The 26,346-nt window shown below is 45.6% G+C and overlaps 1 protein-coding gene across 1 annotated transcript in view; it reads right to left on the minus strand.

Annotated features, from left to right (window-relative positions):
• Positions 1-6,102: 6,102 nt before the first annotated feature.
• The window catches only part of LOC106605459 (atrial natriuretic peptide receptor 1), a 74,342-nt gene continuing 54,098 nt past the window's right edge, over positions 6,103-26,346 (minus strand). Inside the window, exons 7-22 of the mRNA XM_014201144.2 lie at positions 23,568-23,703; positions 23,282-23,366; positions 23,003-23,123; positions 22,825-22,899; positions 22,598-22,675; positions 22,371-22,475; positions 22,094-22,165; positions 21,697-21,856; positions 21,378-21,533; positions 11,140-11,308; positions 9,288-9,434; positions 9,061-9,184; positions 8,861-8,929; positions 8,561-8,735; positions 8,365-8,463; positions 6,103-8,229 (exon numbers count right to left, since the gene is read on the minus strand). Coding sequence (XP_014056619.1) covers positions 8,072-8,229; positions 8,365-8,463; positions 8,561-8,735; positions 8,861-8,929; positions 9,061-9,184; positions 9,288-9,434; positions 11,140-11,308; positions 21,378-21,533; positions 21,697-21,856; positions 22,094-22,165; positions 22,371-22,475; positions 22,598-22,675; positions 22,825-22,899; positions 23,003-23,123; positions 23,282-23,366; positions 23,568-23,703 — 1,929 coding nt within the window. The 3' untranslated portion in view covers positions 6,103-8,071. The remainder of the gene's footprint in view (positions 8,230-8,364; positions 8,464-8,560; positions 8,736-8,860; positions 8,930-9,060; positions 9,185-9,287; positions 9,435-11,139; positions 11,309-21,377; positions 21,534-21,696; positions 21,857-22,093; positions 22,166-22,370; positions 22,476-22,597; positions 22,676-22,824; positions 22,900-23,002; positions 23,124-23,281; positions 23,367-23,567; positions 23,704-26,346) is intronic.

Below are 26,346 nucleotides of genomic sequence, written 5' to 3' on the forward strand. Positions count from 1 at the left end.
AAATAACTTATTAAAACATACTATTTTGCAAAGAAGGTCTACAGTAGCCTCAATAGCACTCTGAGGGTAGCACCATGGTGTAGCTGGAGGACAGCCAGCTTCCGTCCTCCTCTGGGTACATTGACTTCAATACAAAACCTATGAGGCTCATGGTTCTCACCCTGTTCCATAGACTTACACAGTAATTATGACAACTTCCGGAGGACGTCCTCCAGCCTATCAGAGCTCTTGCAGCATGAACTGACATGTTGTACACCCAATCAAAGGATCAGTGAATTATTCTAGTACTGAAAGCATAAACTCAAGCTAGCTAGCACTGCAGTGTATAAAATGTGGTGAGTAGTTGACTCAAAGACAGAGAAAGACTATAGTTGAACAGTTAAATTAATTTCTTCCAAAGTGAAGGAGAAGCAAGAGAGAAAGAGTATTTTTTTTCTCCCCCTTTCAGTTTTACTGAATTAGCTAGCAAATGCAGCAAGCTAGTTTAGCCTACGGAAACACCCTGCTCAAACAGAGGGATGACTTTCCAACACAACACTGGAACTCTTCCAAGTCAAGGTAAGCTTTTGGCATTACAAGTTTATTGCCACCAGGGCCCACCGGTGTAACTGCTTACTGACTGTACACTAATGTTACTGCATGATTGTAGCGGGTTTACTAACGCATTAGTTCTATTAGCTATGCTGACTATGATGTTACTTTAGCTAATATTGTGACAATGATGTAGGCTTTGTGTAGCGGTTTGCCTGGGAAAGTTTTTTTCACCCGGGCACATACAGCTGATGTGTTGTACGTTGAAGTCCACAAGTGAAGGGAAGAGAAGGAATACAACATGGCTGTTATGAGAGTGAACTGTGTTTACACGTGATCAGGGGTGTATTCATTCCGCCGATTCTGTTGAAAAACTTTTAAGCAGAAGCAAACGGAACAAAACAGGGATAAACATAAACATTGTTTGCAGCTGTTGGACTAATGATTACACCCTATATCAGGCAAGAGTGTGCAAGGCGGTATTGAATGTCACTGTCTGTTACCTCAAATTTGTCTCTCGACCTGTGTGCACCTACGTTGTAAACCTCATTCATAAGCTAGGTTGTAGCAACCTCATGATGGGTATAGTGAAAATTTGAGTATCATGTAGTAGCCTAAACCTATCGCTCTTACATTGAACTGGGTGAATAAAATATGAATGAGAGTCATCCAATATGTTGTAATAGAAATAAGGCAATGCTCATTAATAAAATAATCCTCCTCCCTCATCTTAAACGACACTGACCGCCACTGCTTTTAGCACTTGTAAAATAATGGTTTATGACAGTGTCATTGATGATTTGAATGCACAGAGGTGCTTATAAAGTTAACTTCAGTATGGCAAGGGCATCTGTTAGCCAAACCCGTGGGAGGAGTTCAGTTCAGATGTTGACTGAAAAAGACACCACTTATTGACGTCAATAAGTAGGTGATAGTATCTGAGAACCAATGAGGCATGTGATATACCTGTAATTTAAATATATGGGCACAGCTTTATCTGTCACTTCAGAAGCATATCTCCGAGAAATTGGACACTCCTTCATTCCATATCTAGTCTGCAGTCGAATATGGTCCTAAAGTCTTACACTAAATCAACAGAAAAAGATTAGCAAATGTAAAACAATAAGCTACAGCAGGCCAACAGTGAGGTCTACTGAGTTCGTTAACGCCGTCTAGATGTGCGTAAAAGTGGATGTGCGTAAAAGTTGATTTGCGTAAAAGTAATCGGATCCCATTCCGAAAAATCGAAAATGTCAACGCAACTGCAACTCCAACCGACCTAGACGGTTGCAAAGACAAAAACATATATATTTTAAGGACATATGATGACACCTGACCGCATCCCAGAGTTTACCATTCCACCCCCGGGACAGGCGCGCCACGCACGATGTCTGCAAACTCCAAGGGACCGGGAAGGATGCTCGCTGGTCCACCGACGTCGCTATACAATTCCACTGTTGCCGAAGATTTGGTGGATCCAACGACACGGGCGGCAATGTCTCTTCCGCATTTACCCAAAATCACAACGCCATATGGCTTCCTCACCCTGGGCGAAAGCCCCTGCGTCCGAAGGAGGGAGTCATTATTTTTAAAGATGACTTGACACAGTCTTGCATGATCAACGGGACCAGCACACCCTCGTCGACTAAAGATCAGACGCCCTCTGTCAGATTTTTAAACGATCCCTGGCTCTAGGAGGATAGCGCACTCCTTTTCGTACTACGCGGCGTCAACTCAGTTGCGCCTCACGTCAGTCAGAAAACTATCGACATTCTGAGTATCTCTATCTGGACACTGATCATCCCGGACCTCTGTCACTGTGTTCCCCGGGGAATGGACAAATAAAGCAACTATTCGAGAAGCGCCTGGCTTCAGTTCGGGCAATGTACCGGTCGGCGAAAAGAGACGCTCCATTTGTGCAGAGCGACAACATTTTGGGAACAGGGATCCAGGCATCAGACTCTTGATGTGCCACATGGAAATTGGCGAGATTGATGTGCCACATGGAAATTGACGAGATTAGCTATAAAACAGAAAATCGTTTTCTCTGCTCCATGGCAAAATGTGTAGAATAGTTGAACATTTGCTATAAAACTGCAACATTTTTCTCTCTGCCCCATGGCAAAATGTGTTGAAATCCAGGGGAAAAAGTAGTTTCTTTTTTTGGGGGGGGGGGGGGGGGGGTGCTTCCACTTATACTGTGTTTTCAAAATACACCCATATACCCCTCAAAATACCGTAATAAGTAGTCAAACGTTGTAGAATAGCAGGAAATGAGTTTTAAAAAGTCTCCCTTGATGTGCCATATGAGATATTATGGTCAAATTAAATAACATTGCTGATCTTTCAATCCACAACATTGTCCAGGTTTCCCATATAAATTTCAAAAACATTTGAACACAATGTTCAGTATACTGTCCTACTATATAGCCTATTTTCCTTCTGTGCAAACTTATCCATGCCCTTGACTTGAAGAAATGAATGCATTAAAAATAAAAATGTACCTTGTCTATTTCAGTTTTTACCACAATAAATATGACAGTTGAAATGAATCAACTAACAAGCAAGATAAATTAAAGAGTAAAATAAAGTTTAGTACCACATTTCAAAGCTACAATAGAAACAGTTATATATATTGTCTACTTCACTCAAGCACTTGATGTTACAGAGATCAAACACATACTTCACAGGCTTCAAGACACATTAGATAATGACTACATTACCTTATGATGGATGACAGGTTACAGTTTAAGACTTATCCTAATACCCACCTTTGGGCTCTGATCTAAGGGAAAGGGTTACATTTGATCCTTGGGGAGAGAGAGAGAGATTAGTCAGAGATGATTGACTGAGAAAGAGAAAAGAGGGAGAGAGACAGGGAGAAAGAACCCTAAACTACAGTATTGCTCATTTTGTCTAGGCTGCCCTGGATTAGAAGAGGGTTTAATTAAGTAATTTAAAGATATTTGATAATAGTGAAGTGGGGATCAGATATAGTTTAAATGAGATTCGATAAGTGATGAAAGGGTTTGGTGGAGAAAACGTACCTGTAAAAGCCAAGTAAGTGGCTGCTTTTTTTTACCCTCCTGTAACGCCCTGGCCATAGAGAGGGTTTTTTGTTCTTTATTTTGGTTAGGCCAGGGTGTTACATTGGGTGGGCGTTCTATGTTCTTTTTCTATGTTTTTGTATTTCTTTGTTTTGGGCCGTGTGTGGCTCCCAATCAGGCACAGCTGAAGTTCGTTGTTGTTGATTGGGAGTCACACATATGTGCATGTTTTTCCGTTGGGGTTTTGTGGGTAATTGTTTCTGTCATTGTGTTTCACCTGACAGGACTGTTTGGCTGTCAGTTTCTTATTTTGTAGTTGTATAGTGTTCCGTTTAATAATTAAATATGATGAACACTAACTCCGCTGCGTTTTGGTCCACTCTCTCTTCAGACAGCCGTTACAGAATTACCCACCAAACAAGGACCAAGCAGCGGAGGAAGGAGCAGCACCAGGAGAGCAGCATGATGGACTCATGGACGTGGGAACAAATACTGGACGGAGAGGGAGTATGGACTCAGGCTGGGGAGTATCGCCTCCCGCAGTGGGAGATCGAAGCGGCGAGAGCGGAGAGGCGATTGTATGAGGAGAGAGAGCGCAACAGGCACGAGAGGCAGCCCAAAGATTTTTTTTGGGGGGGGGGCACACGGGACAGTCGGCGGTGCCGAGGTCGGAACCAGAGCCAGTCGGGTTGACGTTGGAGGTGAGCGAAGGGTGCGAAGCAGAGACAGTGAAGGAGTTGATGGGGAGATTGGAGGAGAGAGAGATGAGAGAGCTGCTGGTTTGGTGCATAAGGCACGGCATTCGCCCTACGGAGCGTGTCAGTGAATTGATGTCACCTGAGTCAGTTCTCCATACTCGTCCTGAGGTGCGTGCTGGCCGTCTGTTGAAGACTGTGCCTGCGCCCAGAAACAGGCCTCCTGCATGTCTTCCCAGCCCTGCACGTCCTGTGCCTACGCCCAGAACCAGGCCTCCTGCATGTCTTCCCATCCTGGTCAAGCCCGTGCCTCCTCCTCGGACCAGTCCTCCAGTGGGTTTCCCCATCTTGGTTAAGCCTGTGCCTCCTCCTCGGACCAGGCCTCCAGTGGGTCTCCCCATCCTGGTCTGTCCTGTGCCTGCTCCACGGACCAGGCCTCCAGTGGATCTCCCCATCCTGGTCTCTCCTGTGCCGCTTCCACGGACCAGGCCTCCAGTGGGTCTCCCCGTCCTGGTCAGTCCTGTGCCTCCTCCTAGGACCAGGCCACCAGTGGGTCTCCCCATCCTGGTCTGTCCTGTGCCTGCTCCACGGACCAGGCCTCTAGTGGGTCTCCCCATCCTGGTTAAGCCTGTGCCTCCTCCTCGGACCAGGCCTCCAGTGGGTCTCCCCATCCTGGTCTGTCCTGTGCCTGCTCCACGGACCAGAGGGTCTCGCCAGTCCGGAGCCGCCAGAGCCGCCCGCCAGTCCGGAGCCGCCAGAGCCGCCCGCCAGTCCGGAGCCGCCAGAGCCGCCCGCCAGTCAGGAGCCGCCAGAGCCGCCCGCCAGTCAGGAGCCGCCAGTCAGGAGCCGCCAGAGCCGCCCGCCAGTCAGGAGCCGCCAGAACCGCCCGCCAGTCAGGAGCCGCCAGAGCCGCCCGCCAGTCAGGAGCCGCCAGAGCCGCCCGCCAGTTCGGAGCTGCCAGAGCGGCCCGCCAGTTCGAGCCGCCAGAGTGGCCCGCCAGTTCGGAGCCGCCAGAGTGGCCCGCCTGTCCGGATCTGCCATCGCCGCCCGCCAGCCGGGCGCAGCCATCGCCGCCCGCCAGCCTGGCTAAGCCATTGCCGCCGGGCGCAGCAAGGGACGCCCGCCAGCCGGGCGCAACAAGGGTCGCCCGCCAGCCGGGCGAAGTCAGGGTCGCCCACCAGACCTGCGGCGCGGCCAGGTGCTCCACCTAAGACGGCGACGCCAAGGGTGGGGCAGAGGCCACATCCCGCACCTGAGCCGCCACCGTAAGAAGGCCCACCCGGACCCTCCCCTTCAGTGTCAGGTTTTGCGGCCGGAGTCCGCACCTTGGGGGGGGTACTGTAACGCCCTGGCCATAGAGAGGGGTTTTTTGTTCTTTATTTTGGTTAGGCCAGGGTGTTACATTGGGTGGGCGTTCTATGTCCTTTTTCTATGTTTTTGTATTTCTTTGTTTTGGGCCGTGTGTGGCTCCCAATCAGGCACAGCTGAAGTTCGTTGTTGTTGATTGGGAGTCACACATAAGTGCATGTTTTTCCATTGGGGTTTTGTGGGTAATTGTTTCTGTCATTGTGTTTCATCTGACAGGACTGTTTGGCTGTCAGTTTCTTATTTTGTAGTTGTATAGTGTTCCGTTTAATAATTAAATATGATGAACACTAACTCCGCTGCGTTTTGGTCCACTCTCTCTCACGGCAGTCGTTACACCTCCTGTCACTCACATGCTCTGAATAGTGAATACACTTACATACACCCCACCACTGATAGGGACACACAGAACTAAAACACTTATACCATATTTACTGATTCAAACAGAAAACACGAGATGAAAATACATGTTGACAGGCTGATTTATGAGGTCTTACAGACAGTATTGATCTGTTCAACACCTCTCAACAGATGATGAACACTGTTGGCTTGAGACGCAAAAAACAATACCATTCTCCATGACTCTCAAACTCAAAGGTTACTGTGAACACCAAACCAAAATATTGAACTTTATACACATCTACCTCAGAATTAATTTAGTCCTTTATACACATCTACCCCATAATTAATTTAGTCCTTTATACACATCTATCCCAGAATTCATTTAGTCCTTTATACACATCTACCCCAGAATTCATTTCGTCCTTTATACACATCTACCCCAGAATTCATTTAATCCTTTCGTCGCGGTTAATTATTGCAAAGTTATAGAGGTTCTCAGTGTGAACCCTTTCTAAAAGTTCCCTGGTGACCTTTTAATTTTTATTCCAGGGTGTTTTCAGAGTAGCAGTTCAGACAAATCCATTTAGGAAATTAGGAGCCAGTGTGTGTCCAGCTGTCCATCCACAATTTTCATAAAACTATCCTCTGTCAAGAGCCTGTCTTTCCAGCAGAAAACAGTTACCCGTCTTCAATTACTGTTGAATACAGGTAACTGACAAAATAAAGGAAACACCAACGTAAAGTTGCTTAATAGGGCGTTGAGCCAGAACAGCTTCAATATACCTTAGCATAAATTCTACAAGTGCGAGAACATTCTTCCACGAGAAAATCCATCATTTGGTATTTTGTTGATGGTGGTGAAAAACGCACCAGAATATCCCATAAGTATTAAATTGGGTCGAGATCTGGTGACTGAGACGGCCATGGCATATGTGTATGATGTGTATGATGTAAGCTCAGCTGTATGTTTTCACTAACAACAATAATGCATTAAACTGAATCTTATTAAACAGATTCATAGGCAATCGTACACTTCAGTGAAAATAATGAAACTGTATATGGTGCCGAAGAAGTGGGATGCTTGACTTTATCTTAAGTGCATTTCTGTGAATTGCCCTTTAGGCAATAGAAAAGTAATCTATTGAGAAATAAACATCTGTATTATACAAAATAATAAGACCGATATGACTGTAAACGGACAAATCATATACACTGATGAGACATTAGACACACGCACACCCACACATCAAACAAGTCATTTTAACTCAAGAGTAGGCTCAGTTATTGTGGTTGGTGTCTGGGGATACATAATCACAAAGACTACAGTGGAAATTAATCAAATTATATATCCCACTGGGTAAAAGAAGTTTGAACGTAATTTCTATGTCATTTCAACCCCGAAAATGTATGTGATGATGTTGAGTCAACGTGGAAAACTAATTGGATTTGCAAAAAAGTCATCAACGTAAGGGCATTTCGTATTTTTTTCACCCAACTCTTAACCTAAATCCAATGACAGTGATATTTGTTGTTTATTTCACGTTGAATTCACAGTAGTTGACAACTCAACCAAATTTAAATGAAAACTAGACATTGAACTGACGTCTGTGCCCAGTGGGATACTGTGTACTCATAAAAGACATGAATTCAAAAAACAGTTACATAATGTGACCACCAGGTAGCAATATCCACAACCTCCTGTTTGTTTGTGAACCAATTTTTTTTTACCGATCTAAAATACCATCAGTGTTGCATCCAAAACCTCCAACATAGAAATAAAACTGGAAAAACGTATACACAGAACATCACACACACACTCTCAGAGCATGTAGCTTTCGATATGTCCTTAGAATCTAGATGTTCGAGTGCAGGACGGCTGAAGTGAAGAACGTTCTCCACATCCTCCTTCTCCTCCTTCCTTGTCCTCTTCCTCATCTACCTCCCCCCTCCCCACCTCATTCATTCACCGGGCCTCTTCATTTGATTACTTGCTCCAGCACTTCAAACCAGTGGTTCCCATTATTTGCTCACGTTTGCCTCCACCACTTCTTCATTCATGACCTTCCTCCCTCCATCCCTTGGCTCGTCCTCTTAGCTCGTTGACTCGTTGCTCTTGCTCTCTCCCAGTAGCCAGTAGGTGGTCATTTTCCCCTTCCCCTTCATCTCCACATCTCCTCTCAGCTCCAGCTGGAAGCAGTTGAACTCCTGCAGGACGTCACGTGTGGCTGCAGACACATGGATCTTCAGCGCTGTGCGGGAGAAGTTGAGGAGAGCAATCATTAATTAGTCAATTACCTACCACAGAGATATGAAAACCAGCAGATCTGTGGAACTTGAGTCCCAGATTTAAAACCCACATGTTGTATGACTACTCTGTGGCTTACCTTCACCATTGGACTCCAGTCGTGAAGAGGTGTTGACTGTGTCTCCAAACAGACAGTACCGTGGCATCTTCAGCCCCACCACTCCTGCACACACAGGGCCTGAATATAGAGTGGAGTGAATTGGTCAATCACACAACTGAAATTGGTCAATATCATCACTGTGTCTGCTAGTATGTGACCATCGCGTGCCGCTCACCGCTGTGGATGCCGATGCGTAGTTTGAGCTGCTGGTCAGGCCGGTGTCGGATTTTGAAGGTGCGTACGGCGTTGAGCAGAGCCAGGGCCATGCGGGCGATCTCTCGGCCGTGTAGCTTCCCGTTCCTCACCGGCAAGCCGGACACCACCATGTAGGCATCGCCGATGGTCTCCACCTGGGGGCGCCACAGAAACAGCAGGGGCAGGGAGGTCAGTGTGTCCTAATGGAGGATCTCAATAGAGGCTTCATCTCCTCTTTTCCTTTCCTTCATCTGCACATTGATGAGAAATATAATGTTACCTTGTAAACATCAAAGTTGTCAATGATGGCATCGAAACAGGTGTAGAGGTCATTGAGCAGGGTCACAACCTAAAGAGGCAAACATTTTTTAAAGCAGAATAGGAATTGTTTGGTTTGACTATGGCCTCCCTTGTAAAGTCTATCTTTGTAACTTGTCACACCTGTGGGAGTAGTGTCACAATGTGATCGTGCTCTCTCACCTGCATAGGTGTGCTCTCAGCTGATATGGCTGTGAAGCCCACAATGTCACTGAAGTAGATGGTGACTGAATCAAAGGCCTCAGCCTGTACCGTCTCCCCTCTCTTTAGCTGCTCCGCCACTGAACTGCAGGTACAGACATTAACATTACTCACAGTGTGTGTGTAACGCATTGACTCACTGTGTATGTGTTTGTGTTTGTGTTTGTGTGTGTATAGCAGAGACTCACTGTGGTAGTATCTGGTAGAGCAGGGCCTCAGCCTTGCGTTTCTCTTCGTGGTAGGCCTGGGTTCTCTCCTCCACCAGCTCCTCCAGGTTGTTAGCATACTGCTCCATACGGGACAGCAGGTTATCCAGGATGTTAGTGCTGCACTCCCTACATACACACGCACACACACACACACACACATATACAATACCAGTCTAAAGTTTGGACACACCTACTCATTCAAGGGTTTTTCTTTATTTTTTACTATTTTCTACATTGTAGAATAATAGTGAAGACATCAAAACTATGAAATAACACATATGGAATCATCTAGTAACCAAAAAGGTGTTAAACAAATCAAAATATATTTGAGATTTGAGATTCTTCAAAGTAGCCACCCTTTGCCTCAATGACAGCTTTGCACACTCTTGGCATTCTCTCAACCAGCTTCATGAGGTAGTCACCTGGAATGCATTTCAATTAACAGGTGTGCCTTGTTAAAAGTTTTGGAATTTGTGGACTTTCTTTCCTTCTTAATGCGTTTGAGCCAATCAGTTATGTTGTGACAAGGTAGGGGTGGTATACAGAACATAGCCCTATTTGGTAAAAGACCAAGTCCATATTATGGCAAGAACAGCTCAAATAAGCAAAGAGAAACAACAGTTCATCATTACTTTAAGACATGAAGGCCAGTCAATCAGGAACATTTCAAGAACTTTTAAAGTTTCTTGAAGTGCAGTAGCAAAAACCATCAAGCGCTATTATTGAAACTGGCTCTCATGAGGACCGCCACAGGAAAAGAACACCCATAGTTACCTCTGCTGTAGAGGATAAGTTCATTAGAGTTACCAGCCTCAGATATTGCTTCCCAAATAAATGCTTCACAGAGTTCAGGTAACAGACACATCTCAACATCAACTGTTCAGAGGAGACTGCGTGAATCAGGCCTTCATGGTCGAATTGCTGCAAAGAAACCACTACTAAAGGACACCAATAATAAGAAGAGACTTGTTTGGACTAACAAACACGAGCAATGGACATTAGACAGGTGGAAATCTGTCCTTTGGTCTGATGAGTCCAAATTTGAGATTTTTGGTTCCAACCACAGTGTCTTTGTGAGACACAGAGTAGGTGAACGGATGATCTCCGCATGTGTGGTTCCCACCTTAAAGCATGGAGGAGGAGGTGTGATGGTGTGGTGGTGCTTTGCTGGTGACAGTGTGAGTGATTTATTTAGAATTCAAGGCACACTTAACCAACATGGTTACCACAGCATTCTGCAGCGATATGCCATCCCATCTGGTTTGCGCTTAGTGGGACTATCATTTGTTTTTCAACAGTACAATGACCCAACACCTCCAGGCTGTGTAAGGGCTATTTTACCAAGAAGGAGAGGGATGGAGTGCTGCATCAGATGACTTGACCTCCACAATCACCCAACTCAACCCAATTGAGATGGTTTGGGATGAGTTGGACCGCAGAGTGAAGGAAAAGCAGCCAACAAGTGCTCAGCATATGTGGGAACTCCTTCAAGACTGTTGGAAAAGCTGGTTGAGAGAATGCCAAAAGTGTGCAAAGCTGTCATCAAGGCAAAGGGTGGATACTTTGAAGGATCTCAAATATATTTTGATTTTTTTAAACACTTTTTTGGTTACTACATGATTCCATATGTGTTATTTCATAGTCTTGATGTCTTAGCTATTCTTCTACAATGTAGAAAATAGTCAAAATAAAGAAAAACCCTTGAATGAGTAGGTGCGTCCAAACTTTTGACTGGTACTGTAGTCATACTCTTTTTTTGGAGTGGAAACGCACAGACATTAATGGCATCATGGAACACACACTCTCCTCACTTCCACCCCCCTACACCCACCTGTTCTGTTTGCGTAGCAGCAGTTTGATGTGGTTGAACTCGGGCCTCTCAGTGGGCTCTTCTGCCCAGCAGCGCTGCATGAGTTGGCCCAGCTCCTGGCTGTGGATCTGAGGGTTGACAGCAGGCCGCAGGCACGGCCACTCACCCAGAGCCACCCGGTCCATGATTTCTAGAGGAAGAAGGGGGAGTGTACAGAACATTACGGTCCTTCCATGACATAGACTGACCAGGTGAATCCCTTATTGATGTCACTAGTTGAATCCACTTCAATCAGTGTAGATGAAGAGGAGGAGACAGGTAAAAAAATTATTTGTAAGACTTGAAACAATTGAGACATGGATTGTGTATGTGTGCTATTCAGAGGGGGAATGGGCAAGACAAAATATTTAAGTGGCTTTGAACGGGATATGGTAGTAGTTGCCAGGAGCACCGGTTTGTGTCAAGAACTGCAACAGTGGCTGGGTTTTTCCACGTTCAACAGTTTCCCATGTGTATCAAGAATGGTACACCACCCAAAAGACATCCAGCCAACTTGACACTAGAGGTCAACTGATTATGATTTTTCAACGCCGATACCGATACCGATTATTGGAGGACCAAAAATAGCCGATACCGATTAATAGTACGATTTTTATATATATATATATATATTTGTAATAATGACAATTACAACAATACTGAATGAACACTTTTATTTTAACTTAACATTATACATAAATAAAAATCTATTTAGTCTCAAATAAATAATGAAACATGTTCAATTTGGTTTAAATAATGCAAAAACACAGTGTTGGAGAAGAAAGTAAAAGTGCAAAATGTGCCATGTAAAAAAGCTAACATTTAAGTTCCTTGCTCAGACCATGAGAACATATGAAAGCTGGTGGTTCCTTTTAACATGAGTCTTCAATATTCCCAGTTAAGAAGTTTTAGGTTGTAGTTATTATAGGAATTATAGGACTATTTCGCTCTATACCATTTGTATTTCATATACCATTGACTATATGATGTTCTTATAGGCACTATAGTATTGCCAGTCTAATCTCGGGAGTTGATAGGCTTGAAGTCAGAAACAGCGCTGTGCTTCAAGCATTGCGAAGAGCTGCTGGCAAACGCAGGAAAGTGCTGTTTGAATGAATGCTTACGAGCCCGCTGCTGCCTACCACCACTCAGTCAGACTGCTCTATTAAATATCAAATCATTGACTTAATTATAATATAATAAACACACAGAAATACGAGCCTTAGGTCATTAATATGGTCAAATCTGGAAACTATCATTTAGAAAACAAAACGTTTATTCTTTCAGTGAAATACAGAACCGTTCCGTATTTTATTGAACGGGTGGCATCCATAAGTCTAAATATTGCTGTTACATTGCACAACCTTCAATGTTATGTCATAATTATGTAAAATTCTGGTAAATTAATTACGGTCTTTGTCAGGAAGAAATGGTCTTCATACAGTTCGCAACGAGCCAGGTGGCCCAAACTGCTGCATATACCCTGACTCTGCTTGCACAGAACGCAAGAGAAGAGACACAATTTCCCTAGTTAATATTGCCTGCTAACATGAATTTCTTTTAACTAAATATGCAGGTTAAAAAAAATATACATGTGTATTGATTTTAAGAAAGGCATTGATGTTTATGGTTTGGTACATTGGTGCAACGACAGTGCTTTTTTTGCGAATGCGCTTTTTACATCGTCACCCGTTTGGCGAAGTAGGCTGTGATTCGATGATAAATTTACAGGCACCGCATTGATTATTTGCAATGCAGGACAAGCTAGTTAAACTAGTAATTTATTTTATTTATTTTTTATTTCACCTTTATTTAACCAGGTAGGCAAGTTGAGAACAAGTTCTCATTTACAATTGCGACCTGGCCAAGATAAAGCAAAGCAGTTCGACAACATACAAAAACACAGAGTTACACATGGAGTAAAACAACATACAATCAATGATACAGTAGACAAAAATAAGACTATATACAATGTGAGCAAATGATGTGAGATAAGGGAGGTAAAGGCAAAAAAAGGCCATGGTGGCAAAGTAAATAAAGTATAGCAAGTAAAACACTGGAATGGTAGAATTATAATTTGAAGAAAGTTCAAAGTTAAAATATAAATAATATGGTGCAAAGGAGCAAAATAATAAATAAAATAAATAAATACAGTAGGGGAAGAGGTAGTAGTTTGGGCTAAATTATAGATGGGCTATGTACAGGTGCAGTGATCTGGGAGTAATATCATCATCATATCAATATCGTAATATCATCAACCATGTGTAGTTAACTAGTGATTATGTTAAGATTGATTGTTTTTTATAAGATAAGTTTCATGCTAGCCAGCAACTTACCTTGGCTCCTTGCTGCACTCGCGTAACAGGTGGTCAGCCTGCACGCAGTCTCCTCGTGGAGTGCAATGTAATCGGCCATCATCGGCGCCCAAAAATGCTGATTACCGATTGTTATGAAAACTTGAAATCATGCCGATTAATCGGTAGACCTCTATTTGACACAACTGTGGGAAGCATTGGAGTCAACATGGGCCAGCATCCCTGTGGAATGCTTTCGACACCTTTTAGAGTCCATGCCCCGACAAATTGAGGCTGTTCTGAGGGAAAAAGTGTGTGTGTGTGTGGGGGGGGGTGCAACTCAATATTAGGAAGGTATTCTTAATTTTTCTACACTGAGTGTAGAAAGCATTCCTATAGATGGTGAAATGTAATATTTTTTTATCTAGTGTCATTCCTTCTGCTTTCATCTTCTCAGAGATTCCAGTCCAATTTCCTTTCCATTGTGTTCATATGCTTTCACAATCTTTCCATTATCTCTCCCTCCCAATTTATTCTATCCTCTCGTTCACACTTTCATCATTTCTCACCCTATTCCCCTATTTCTGCCCTCATTCATTAAAAAAATTAAGCACACACGCACACACACACACAGACCCAACAGCAGTCCATGCAGCCTAATTGAGTTAAGACCATAAAGTGGTTTCAGTGGCATAAATGGCATGCTCTGTTCTAAGGCAGTTCATTGTCTTTCTGTCACACAACAGCTGCTGTCTCCCAGTACAAAGTGTTACACTCTGATGAGCAAATGCAAACACTTGCTTCTCTCTCAGTACACCACTCTTGCAATCGACCACAATCACGTTAAATTTTCTACAACTTTGCACAATTTCATGCAATTATGGTTTTGAAAAAAAAACTAATTCACTGAGCAGTGGTTGGCAGACATGGGTGACAGCAAGGTTTTCTCCTCAACACGTTGTGACGGGGACTTGACTTGGAACACAACAACAGCTGTTATTGCTGATCTGTATAGCAAGAAATCCAATCTCTTTCTTTTTCAGTTTTCTAAAGAAGGAAGATAGGACAGATTGTTGTTCCCAAACTAACTACAATTTAATCTGAAATCTTGAGTGATAATAAAAAACGTTCTAAAGAGTCACACACCCCTGCTCAAATGAAAAATAAATATCTTGGTTGCAGCTATGTACTTATAATCTGATATTTTATTAAAACTGTGTTGCTTTACTCTAAGCCGACACAGAAAACAGTACAGTGGAAGGTAAACAAATATAATGTTTCTGTGTTATATAAAGCATGTGACTGTGTGTTTGTCCCTACAAGTGTTTGCGTGGGCTTAACTATCCTTAGTACAAATCAGAGAGGTACATTAGCTCTCGTCCTCCATATCATTAGAGTAGGCTCTTCAGGGTAAGTGGGGTGCAAGAGGGGCTGAGTGAGAAAATAGAAAAGGAGGCAAAAATGTCACTTTTGGGAGCGTATTCAACAAATTCATGAACTGTCCCTAGTTTAAGTTGCCAAATGGCTGCAATTGCAAAACTGTTCCATGTCTCCATTTTAACGTCGTGGCATATTGGTCAGTAGCTCTGAAATGAACATTGGGTTGTCAATATTTGGGGGTCTACACTTCATTTGTTGAATTTGATGTCATGTTTCTTTGTGAGTAGAGTCAAGAAGGAACCTTGAAATATAAAGAATACAGTTCACATGGAGTAAAATGTAACGACATACTGTAGCTTTGTTGAGTCACTGGAGCTGTTATGTGTTTTTTGATAGGTTTGTGTTTTCTACAGAGCTTTTCCTGAGTAAACAGACTTGCGGGTGCAATGTGCAGAATAACAGCTTTTGTTTTGAGTTGCTCTAATTGCCTTATCGCTACTTGGCGATAATGCAGTCAGCAAAGACCACAGAGCCTTGACGAGAAGGAGGCTTGTTAGGTTTGTTTGTTATGCTTTTGATGGAAGAAACATACAAACACTGTTTATCTTGGACACAATCTGGGGTATAATTTACTCAGCAGCAATGGTATTCTCTCTTTCTTTTATAATACATCTGTGTTTATGTGCAAATAAGCATGCTTATGACCAAAAGTGTATGGGAGCACAAATGTGACTAGTTTCAGGAAACTAGGAGTATGTCACATGTCACTACTTCACAGGAGAGGCATTTGAACATGAACATTTACATTTTTTATCAAAATGCGTTTTTGGGCAGAAATGCCTTCTGGAACAATGAACTTTCATGTGCCTTAATAACAAACTTGTTTGCCATCTGTAAATATGAATAAATTACAAGCCTAGTTGGTTTAGCCACGGGAAAAGACAGGAACCTTCCCGCTAGCCATGATTGGCTGAGATAATGGATGGGCTGGACATGCCGAGAGTGTGACGCCCTGATCTGTTTCACCTGTCCTTGTGATTGTCTCCACCCCCTCCAGGTGTAGCTTATTTTCCCCAGTGTATTTATCCCTGTGTTTCCTGTCTCTCTGTGCCAGTTCGTCTTGTCTGTTTCAAGTCAACCAGCGTGTTTTTCCCGTGCTCCTGCTTTTGCTATTCTTTCTTTTGCTAGTCCTCCTGGTTTTGACCCTTGCCTGTTTTCTGGACTCTATACCCGCCTGCCTGACCAGTCTGCCTGCCTGACCTCGAGCCTGCCTGCCACTCTGTACCTTCTGGACTCTGATCTGGTTTTGACCCTTGCCTGTCCATGGCTATTCTCTTGCCTACCCTTCTTGGAACTAATAAATATCAAACACTCAAACCATCTGCCTCCCGTGTCTGCATCTGGGTCTGGCCCTGAGCTCTTACAGTGAGGGAAAAAAGTATTTGATCCCCTGCTGAATTTGTACGTGTGCCCACTGACAGAGAAATGATCAGTCTAGAATTTTAATGGTAGGTTTATTTGAACAGTGAGAGACAGAATAACAAAAAAAGAAATCCAGAAAAACGCATGTCAAAAATTGTATAAATTGATTTGCATTTTAATGAGGGAAATAAGTATTTGACCCCTCTGCAAAACATGACTTTGTACTTGGTGGCAAAACCCTTGTTGGCATTCACAGAGGTCAGACGTTTCTTGTAGTTGGCCACCAGGTTTGCACACATCCCACTCCTCTTTCCAGATCTTCTCCAAGTCATTAAGGTTTCGAGGATGACGTTTGGCAACTCGAACCTTCAGCTCCCTCCACAGATTTTATATGGGATTAAGGTCTGGAGACTGGCTAGGCCACTCCAGGACCTTAATGTGCTTCTTCTTGAGCCACTCCTTTGTTGCCTTGGCTGTGTGTTTTGGGTCATTGTCATGCTGGAATACCCATCCACAACCCATTTTCAATGCCCTGGCTGAGATAAGGAGGTTCTCACCCAAGATTTGACGGTACATGGCCCCGTCCATCGTCCCTTTAATGCGGTGAAGTTGTCCTGTCCCCTTAGCAGAAAAACACCACCAAAGCATAATCTTTCCACCTCCATGTTTGACGGTGGGGATGGTGTTCTTGGGGTCATAGGCAGCATTCCTCCCCCTTCAAACACGACGAGTTGAGTTGATGCCAAAGAACTCCATTTTGGTCTCATCTGACCACAACACTTTCACCCAGTTGTCCTCTGAATCAATCAGATGTTCATTGGAAAACTTCAGACGGGCATGTATATGTGCTTTCTTGAGCAGGGGGACCTTGCGGGCGCTGCAGGATTTCAGTCCTTCGCTGCGTAGTGTGTTACCAATTGTTTTCTTGGTGACTATGGTCCCAGCTGCCTTGAGATCATTGACAAGATCCTCCCGTGTAGTTCTGGGCTGATTCCTCATTGTTCTCATGATCATTGCAACTCCACGAGGTGAGATCTTGCATGGAGCCCCAGGCCGAGGGAGATTGACAGTTATTTTGTGTTTCTTCCATTTGCGAATAATCGCACCAACTGTTGTCACCTTCTCACCAAGCTGCTTGGCGATGGTCTTGTAGCCCATTCCAACCTTGTGTAGGTCTACAATCTTGTCCCTGACATCCTTGGAGAGCTCTTTGGTCTTGGCCATGGTGGAGAGTTTAGAATCTGATTGATTGATTGCTTCTGTGGACGGGTGTCTTTTATACAGGTAACAAGCTGAGATTAGGAGCACTCCCTTTAAGAGTGTGCTCCTAATCTCAGCTTGTTACCTGTATAAAAGACACCTGGGAGCCAGAAATCTTTCTGATTGAGAGGGGGTCAAATACTTATTTCCCTCATTTAAATGCAAATCAATTTATAACATTTTTGACATGCGTTTTTCTGGATTTTTTTGTTGTTATTCTGTCTCTCACTGTTCAAATAAACCTACCATTAAAATTATAGACTGATCATTTCTTTGTCAGTGGGCAAACGTACAAAATCAGCAGGGGATGAAATACTTTTCCCCCTCACTGTAAGAAATGATCAGTCTATAATTTTAATGATAGGTTTATTTGAACAGTGAGAGACAGAATAACAACAATGAGTTCGGATTGGTCTGCCATGTAGCATGCTTCTGTCTATAACATGAGCAGTTCAGTATGTGTAGGTAATCCTTTCTACCACAGCTTTTTTGAAAGATATCATAAAGAACTGCAGAAGTATTGCTACTGCTCTCCACTGTCTGGAGGACGATCGTGCCATGCTGACTCTGACTCTGAAAATGAATCAAACGATGAGGAAATCCCTGATTTAGATAAAAACATTTTAATTGAACCAGACATTCTAGAGTCTTCAGAAACAGTGATCAACATTGTTGTTGTCATGGAAGAAGTTGAATGCCCGGTGGTAGCAGAGTATGATTGCTATGGAGATGGAGAGAACTCTAGTGTTTGATTGCAAATATGCAGCGGGAGTCGAAAAGAGAACACAGAAAGCTATTGTATAAAACACCTGTCTCCGGATTACATCTTCAAACTAAGGGCAACCATGGCAATGGTTACAGAGAGGGAGAAGCGTTCATCCATGTATACGGGTAAGAAAGTCTAGCTGTCACGCTCTGACCTAGGAGAGCTGTGTTTTCTCTGTTTAGTTAGGTCAGGGTGTGATAGGTGGGTGGGCATTCTATGTTTTTGTTTTTTATGTTTTGGCCAGGTATGGTTTCCAATCAGAGGCAGCTGTCTATCGTTGTCTCTGATTGGAAGCCATACTTAGGCAGCCTGTTTTTCCTGTGTTGGTGTGGGTAGTTGTTTTCCGTTTTGTAAGTAGTACCTGACGGAACTGTTGGCTGTCGTTTTGTTGTTTTCCGTTTAAGTGTCATCATTAAAGTAATTATGAGCACTCTACACGGTGCGCCTTGGTCTTCTTCATATGACCCTCGTTACAGAACTACCCACCATGATTGGATCAAGCGGCGTGCCCGGGCAGAAATGGACACCTGGTCAAGTGAGGAGTGGATAGAAAGGAGAAACTGGACTTGGGGGCAAGTAATAGAGAGATATCGGAGCCTACCGGGGAAGAACAGGAGGCACCCCCAAATCTTTTTTTGGGGGGGGGCACACGGGTAGTTTGGCTGGGCCAGGACTGAGACCTGAGCCAACTCCCCGTGCTTATTGTGGTGAGCATGTGCCTGCCTCTTGCGCTCTCTCTCCAGTGCGTCTCCGTAGCCCAGTACGCCCTGTGCCTGCTCATCGCGCTCTCCCTCCGGTGCGCCTCCATAATCCAATACGTCCTGTACCTGCTCTTCGCACTCTCCCTCCAATTCGCCTCCATAGCCCAGTGCGGCCGGTGCCTGCTTTGAGCACTCGGTCCTCAGTGCGTCTTCCTAGTCCGGTGAGACCTGTTTCAGCTCCACGATCTAAGCCTCCAGTGATAAACGATAGTCCGAAACTATAGAGATGATCCATGGCACGAAGCCTCTAGTGATGATCCATGGCCCATAGCTTGTAGGGATGTTCCATGGCACGAAGCCTCTAGAGGTAATCCATGGCCCGGAGCCTGTAGAAATAATCCTTGGCAAAAAACCTGAAGGGATTATAAATGGTCCGGAGCCTGTAGGGATAAACCCATGGCCCGGCACCTGTAGAGATCATCCATGGTATGAAGCCTCCTGTGATGATCCATGGCGCGGAACCTGTAGAGATGATCCATGGCATGGAGCCAGCAGCAGCGGTCACTAGTCCGGAACCGATAATGACGCTTCCCAGTCCGGAGCCTCCGGCGACGCTCCTCCGTCCGGAGCCTCCAGCGACACTCCTCAGTCCAGAGCCTCCAGCGACGTTCACCAGTACGGAGCCTCCAACGATGCTCCTCAGTCCAGAGCCTCCAGCGACGCTCACCAGTACAGAGCCTCCAGCGACGCTCACCAGTACGGAGCCTCCAGCGACGCTCACCAGTACGGAGCCTCCAGCGACGCTCCCCAGTCCGGCGCCTCCAGCGACGCTCCCCAGTCCGGAGCCCCCAGCGACGCTCCTCAGTACGGAGTCTTCAACGGCGGTCTGCAGCCCAGAGTCTTCAGCGGTGGTCTGCAGCCCAGAGTCTTCAGCGGTGGTCTGCAGCTCAGAGTCTTCAGCGGTGGTTGGCGTTTCAGAGCCTCCGCTGATAACCCACGGTCTGGTTCCTCCGGACACACAGAAGCGGGGGGATCAGTGGGCGGAGGGGGTTCTACGCCCGGAACCAGAGCCGCCGCCAAATATGGATGCCCACCCGGACCCTCCCCAATAGGTTCAGGTTTGTGGCCGGGAGTCCGCACCTTTGGGGGGGGTACTGTCACGCTCTGACCTAGGAGAGATGTGTTTTCTCTGTTTAGTTAGGTCAGGGTGTGATAGGTGGGTGGGCATTCTATGTTTTTGTTTTCTATGTTTTGGCCAGGTATGGTTTCCAATCAGAGGCAGCTCTCTATCGTTGTCTCTGATTGGAAGCCATACTTAGGCAGCCTGTTTTTCTTGTGTTGGTGTGGGTAGTTGTTTTCCATTTTGTAAGTAGTACCTGACGGAACTGTTGGCTGTCGTTTTGTTGTTTTCTGTTTAAGTGTCATCATTAAAGTAATTATGAGCACTCTACACGCTGCGCCTTGGTCCCCTTCATACAACCCTCGTTACACTAGCTAGATACATTTTCAGATATTATACATTTCAAATTTAGTCAGAATGTCATTTTCATTTTAAGTTAAAGCGTAGTGTTAGCTAGCTAGCTAACGTTAGCTGGCTGGCTCACTAGCTAACGTTACGTGTATGATCTGTGTCATAATATTATTTGTATCTCCGAAATCTATTTGCATTGCTAGTTATAACCTAATGTTAGCTAGCTAGCTAACATTGAACCTAGTTGGTTAGCTCATGCATGGTGGCTAGCTATGACAATCAGTTTGTATTGCTAGTAGTATGGGTTGGGATTATTGCTGCGTTCAAAAACTGGGGACTCGGAAATCTCAGACTTCCAACTTCAGTCTGTTCAAGACAACCCTGGGACTCGAAAAAAAAACAAGCTCCGACTAGGAAAAATCGTTTTGAACTGTCATCCAACTCAGAATTCAAACTCAGGAACTCGGGCCTCTTTCTAGAGCCCTGACTTTTCGACCTGAAGATGACTGACGTCATGATTTCACCTCGTATTTTTCCAAGTTCTCAGTTGTCTGGGAACTTACTCACTCTGTTTAGCACATGGACTCACATGTGAATCCTTAAAGAGATGGGTGGGGCTAAGGCTTAAGAGGTTGTGAACGATCCTGAATGGGTTTAGACAAAGAAGAGCTCTCAAGTAGGTGTACCAAAATATTCAAGAGCCATTTTCTCAAAAGTGGGGTTACAAGTTTATCAACTTTCAAAGCAGAATTACTTTCCCATTGTTCCTCAACTGTAGTGTATTATCTACAACTTTCGCGCTCTGAATCTCTACTTTTATCCAATGTAAAAAACACACTTTCAAATTTTGCTACATAGGATCAAATTGGTCCCAAATGTCTGTCATGTAGAAAGAGAGAGTGCGTGTGTGTGTATGTGTGTGTTACCTTTGGGGCTGAGCGGCTCTCCCTCCAGATAGAAGGCTCCGTGGCGTAGTGCCACCTCTTGGAGAATGATGCCAAAGCTGTAGACGTCTCCCTTCTGTGTGCCACATGGAGGGGGACTCTCCAACCTCAGCAGCTCTGGGGCCATCCACAGCTTCCCTACACACATAGATGGATCAATTGACTAAACGCATAATCAATTTGCCTACAGACACTGTTCTAAGGTCAGTTTTGTATTTCACTCTCTTAAGGATTTGATCAGGTTAAGCTGATCCTAGATCTGTGTCTAAAGGGCAATTTCCTGCAGAGCCAGGTGACTAACGGGCATAGTAAGCATGGGCGTCGTCTGTGTTGCTCTCGGTGCGGAAGCTGGACAGGCCGTAGTCAGTGATCTTCAGCACAAAGCGGTTATCCACCACGCAGTTGGACGACTTCAGGTTGCCGTGGGAGACGATGACACTGTTGTGGAGGAAAGCCATGCCCTGGTAAGGAGAAGGGGAGGGAGGTAGGGATAGAGGGTAAAATGTAGAAAGAGAAGAGAGGGGTAGTCAAAAGGAGAGATTATATATAAATTAGTTATTTATATTCAGCTTTAGTCTAAAAATGTTTGGCAAAGCATATGGACGTTCACTTGTTGAATGATGCAAATGTCTTTTCTGAAGTCAATTGAAGTTGACATATGGAAAGATAAGCTGGAGAGTGTGTAGAGCAGTGGTTACCTTGACAATGTCATTGATTAAAGAGTATCTGAACATCCAATCCAGTGTGATGCTCTCGTTTTCCATGATGTCCTGAAGGATGAAGCACGCACGCACGCACGCACGCACGCACGCACGCACGCACGCACGCACACACACACACACACACACACACACACACACACACACACACACACACACACACACACACACCATTTAGACAAGGAAAATGTTTCCTAAAGACTTGTAATGGGTCAGTGGACCATCTTATAGTGGAGAAGTGGTGAGGGGTGGCTACCTGTAGGCTACCCCGAGGACAGTACTCTGTGATGATGCAGATGTTGGGGGGGTCGATGCAAGCTCCAATGAAGCGGGTCAGGTGCTCATTCTGAATATCACGCATCTGGAGAGGGAAGGAAAGGAGGACACCATGTAACTTACACATTTAGGGACAGCGCTATTCTCTGATGCACATATGCATTCTGGAGTATACACACGTCACACTACAACCTCATGAGGACTCACATGTTTCAGTTCAAACAGCACGTTTCTGGTGAGCTCAATGCGTTTTCTGTTGATGTATTTGATGGCCACAATATTCGCCTGAAAGACAGAGAAAACATTATGCATTCAATCCAGTTGACATTAAAAGGTTACTTTCTTTCATGCACGCACGCACGCACGCACACACACACACACACACACACACACACACACACACACACTCATACACACACACACACCCTACTTACCTTGTAGTAGCCTGTCTTGGCAAACACCTGAAAGTTTCCATCTCCTGTTAATAGGGAGCCGTAGTTGGAGCCCCTCTGTAAATAAAGTGAAAGGTGGGATGGGATCAGTTTTGTGCAAGACTGTGTGTATTGTGAAATGTGTGTGTTGTTGCAAGCGTGCATGTGAGTGTGGACTCACCAGGGACAGAGTGAGCTTGCTGCCTGCGCTTCGCAGCACTTTCTCCATGTTGCTCATCTGAATATCCTCCCAGGAGACCCTCCACAGCTGAGCCACCAGCTCATTTTCAAGCTTCAGCTTCCTGTGTGTGCAAAAGAGAGAGAGAGAGAGAGAGATGATAGATTGCTCTTTTAGATATGTGAACAATGCTATAAATGTAATAACATAAAACTCTTCCCGTAGATTCTAGGCCCTGTGCATACTTGCTGATTGAGCGTGAACTGGCCTGTCTACACTCACCTGTATATGAAGACAGTAATGGTGAGGATGATGATAATGATGAAGAACACCACAATTGTTACCATCTGGTGGATTGTGATGGTTCCTGGAAAAAGAGACAGGGAAAAATGTTTTATGGTTCCCTGGTTTCCTTCAATACAGCCACTGCATGACAGTGTAAAGTCAGTCATCGTAAGCTGTTTTGACTGGTTATGACTACTATAACTTCTGCTACGTCATGCAAACTAAGACATTTTATGGGGGGCAGTGTATACAAAAGTGAGTGAGAGAGACGGAGTCCACTGACGTGCGAGGCAGGCTGGGTTGTCGTTCTTGAAGCCACAGACGGGCACATCTAAAGGAGCAGCGCCCCCTGGCCACTGGATGTCCATCCCAGGCAAGGCCCTCAGCTTTTTCTGAGAGCCGTTGTACACCGACACAATCTGGCAAGGAACACAGTATAACTTACTGTAAAATGCAGAAACAGTTTGTGATATATTGAAAACCTAAACATAAAATGGGCATGTCTAATGTTATAGACAAATAACATACCACACATTGATTGATTGAATGTATTAGATCATTTAAAGCAGTAGGCTGTTCCCCATGTAAGTAAGTGTGTTTTATGTGACTGGTGCGATACGCGTTTTGTTGCCTATGTGTTTTGTTATTTTTGTATGCCGGTAGTTATGTACATTAAACGGCTCCGGCTATTTACCAAGTTCTTCTCTCCTGCGTTTGACTTCCATGCCACCAGCTACGCACCCCTGACATAATTTCTGACCTGACTATGGGGTCAGCAGAAGCAGGTGCCCCTGGTATAGGGGTCGAGGAGCGCATCCAGGAGCAAGCGAACATAATCTACCAGCTCGGCGCCATCATGGATCAAGTTTTCCAGACCCTGGACCGTTGGGAGAGACAGGGAGGTCCACCAGCGCGTTCAACAACGCAACCCGAACCTCCACTACTCACTCCTTCTGCAACTGGTCCAAGTGGGATGCGTCTCGCCCTTCCCGGGGAGTATGATGGAACTTCGGCACAGTGCCAGGGTTTCCTGTTACAGCTGGACCTATACCTAGGCACCGTTTACCCAGCTCCCTCGGGAAGGGAGAGGTTGTCCGCCCTCATCTTGTGCTTCACAGGGAGAGCTCTGGAGTGGGCCAACGCCGTATGGGGGAAGGAGAAGCGGCGTTGGAGGACTTCACCGAGTTCACCCGCCCGTTTCCGCCCAAGGGTAGAGCGGCGGGTGAGCGCCTCCTCCAGCTGAGGCAGGAGACGAGGAGCGCCCAGGAGTTTGCCCTAGAGTTTAGGACCCTGGCTGCCGGCGCGGGATGGAACGACAGGGCCCTGATTGACCACTACCGTTGCAGTCTGCGCGAGGACGTCCGTCGGGAGTTGGCCTGCAGAGACACCACCCTCACGTTAGATCAGCTGGTGGACCTGTCCATCCGGCTGGACAACCTGCTGGCTACCCGCGGACGTTCAGATCGGGGTCTGGTGGTTCCATCCCCTCGCACCCCCTCTCCTGAACCTATGGAGCTGGGAGGGGCGGTGCGTAGGAAGATCGGAGGGGGTTCCAGTTCGTGCACCATCTGTGGCCGCAGAGGACACACTGCTGGTCGGTGGCGGGTTGGTCCCTCTGGGAGTCGAGTCAGCAGGCAGGGCAATCTGGCGTCACCCCAGGTGAGTCTGCACCACTCTCATCCAGAGTCCAACTGTTTGCACCTGTTTGTTTTCCTGATTTTTTCCCTGCATTCCCAGCATAAGGCGCTAGTCGATTCAGGCGCAGCTGGGAATTTTATTGACAGAGCGCTCGCTCGTAGTCTTATGATCCCCATTATCCCCGTGGCTAGACCTTTCCCAGTTCACGCTCTGGATAGTCGACCATTGGGGTCCGGGCTAATCAGGGAAGCCACTATCTCCCTGGCCATGGTGACGCAGGGGGAGTCACAATGACAGAATCAGTTTCTTTCTCATTGACTCTCCTGCGTTTCCTGTGGTACTGGGCCTTCCCTGGTTGGCTCATCATAACCCCTCTATTTCATGGCAACAGGGGGCTCTCACGGGGTAGTCGCGAGAGTGCTCGGGGAGGTGTGTAGGGGTTTCCGTTGGTGCTACCACGGTGGAAAGTCCAGACCAGGACTCCACCGTGCGCAACCCTCCAGAATATGCCGATTTGGCTCTCGCCTTCTGTAAGAAGAAGGCGACTCAATTACCACCCCATCGACAGGGGGATTGTCCGATAAATCTCCTGGTAGACGCTGCACTTCCCAGGAGTCACGTGTATCCCCTGTCGCAAGCGGAGACGGTGGCTATGGAGACATATGTCTCCGAATCCCTGCGTCAGGGTTACATTTGGTCATCCACATCACCCGTCTCCTCGTGTTTCTTTTTTGTGAAGAAGAAGGATGGAGGTTTGCGCCGTGCATTGATTATCGAGGTCTCAATCAAATCACAGTGAGGTACAGTTACCCGCTACCTCTTATCGCCACGGTGATTGAGTCAATGCACGGGGCGCACTTCTTCACAAAACTGGATCTCATGAGCGCATACCACGTGGTGCGTATCCAGGAGGGAGACGAGTGGAAGACGGCGTTTAGTACCCCCTCAGGGCATTATGAGTACCTCCTTCTGCCGTACGGGTTGATGAATGCTCCATCAGTCTTCCAATCCTTTGTCGACGAGATTTTCAGAGACCTTGCATGGGCAGGGTGTAGTGGTGTATATCGATGGCATTCTGGTATACTCCGCTACACGCGCCGAGCATGTGTCTTTGGTGCGCAAGGTACTTGGACGACTGTTGGAGCATGACCTGTACGTCAAGGCTGAGAAATGCCTGTTCTTCCAGCAAGCCGTCTCCTTCCTAGGGTATCGCATTTCCACGTCAGGGGTGGACATGGAGAGTGACCGCATTTCAGCCATGCGTAATTGGCCGACTCCCACCACGGTAAAGGAGGTGCAGCAATTTTTAGGGTTTGCCAATTACTACCGGAGATTTATCCGGGGTTTTGGTCAGGTGGCTGCTCCCATTACCTCACTGCTGAAGGGGGGTCTTGTACATCTGCAGTGGTCAGTTGAGGCGGACA

Source organism: Salmo salar, chromosome ssa05, assembly GCF_905237065.1.
Source record: "Salmo salar chromosome ssa05, Ssal_v3.1, whole genome shotgun sequence".
In the NCBI taxonomy this organism is placed as follows: Eukaryota; Metazoa; Chordata; class Actinopteri; order Salmoniformes; family Salmonidae; genus Salmo; species Salmo salar.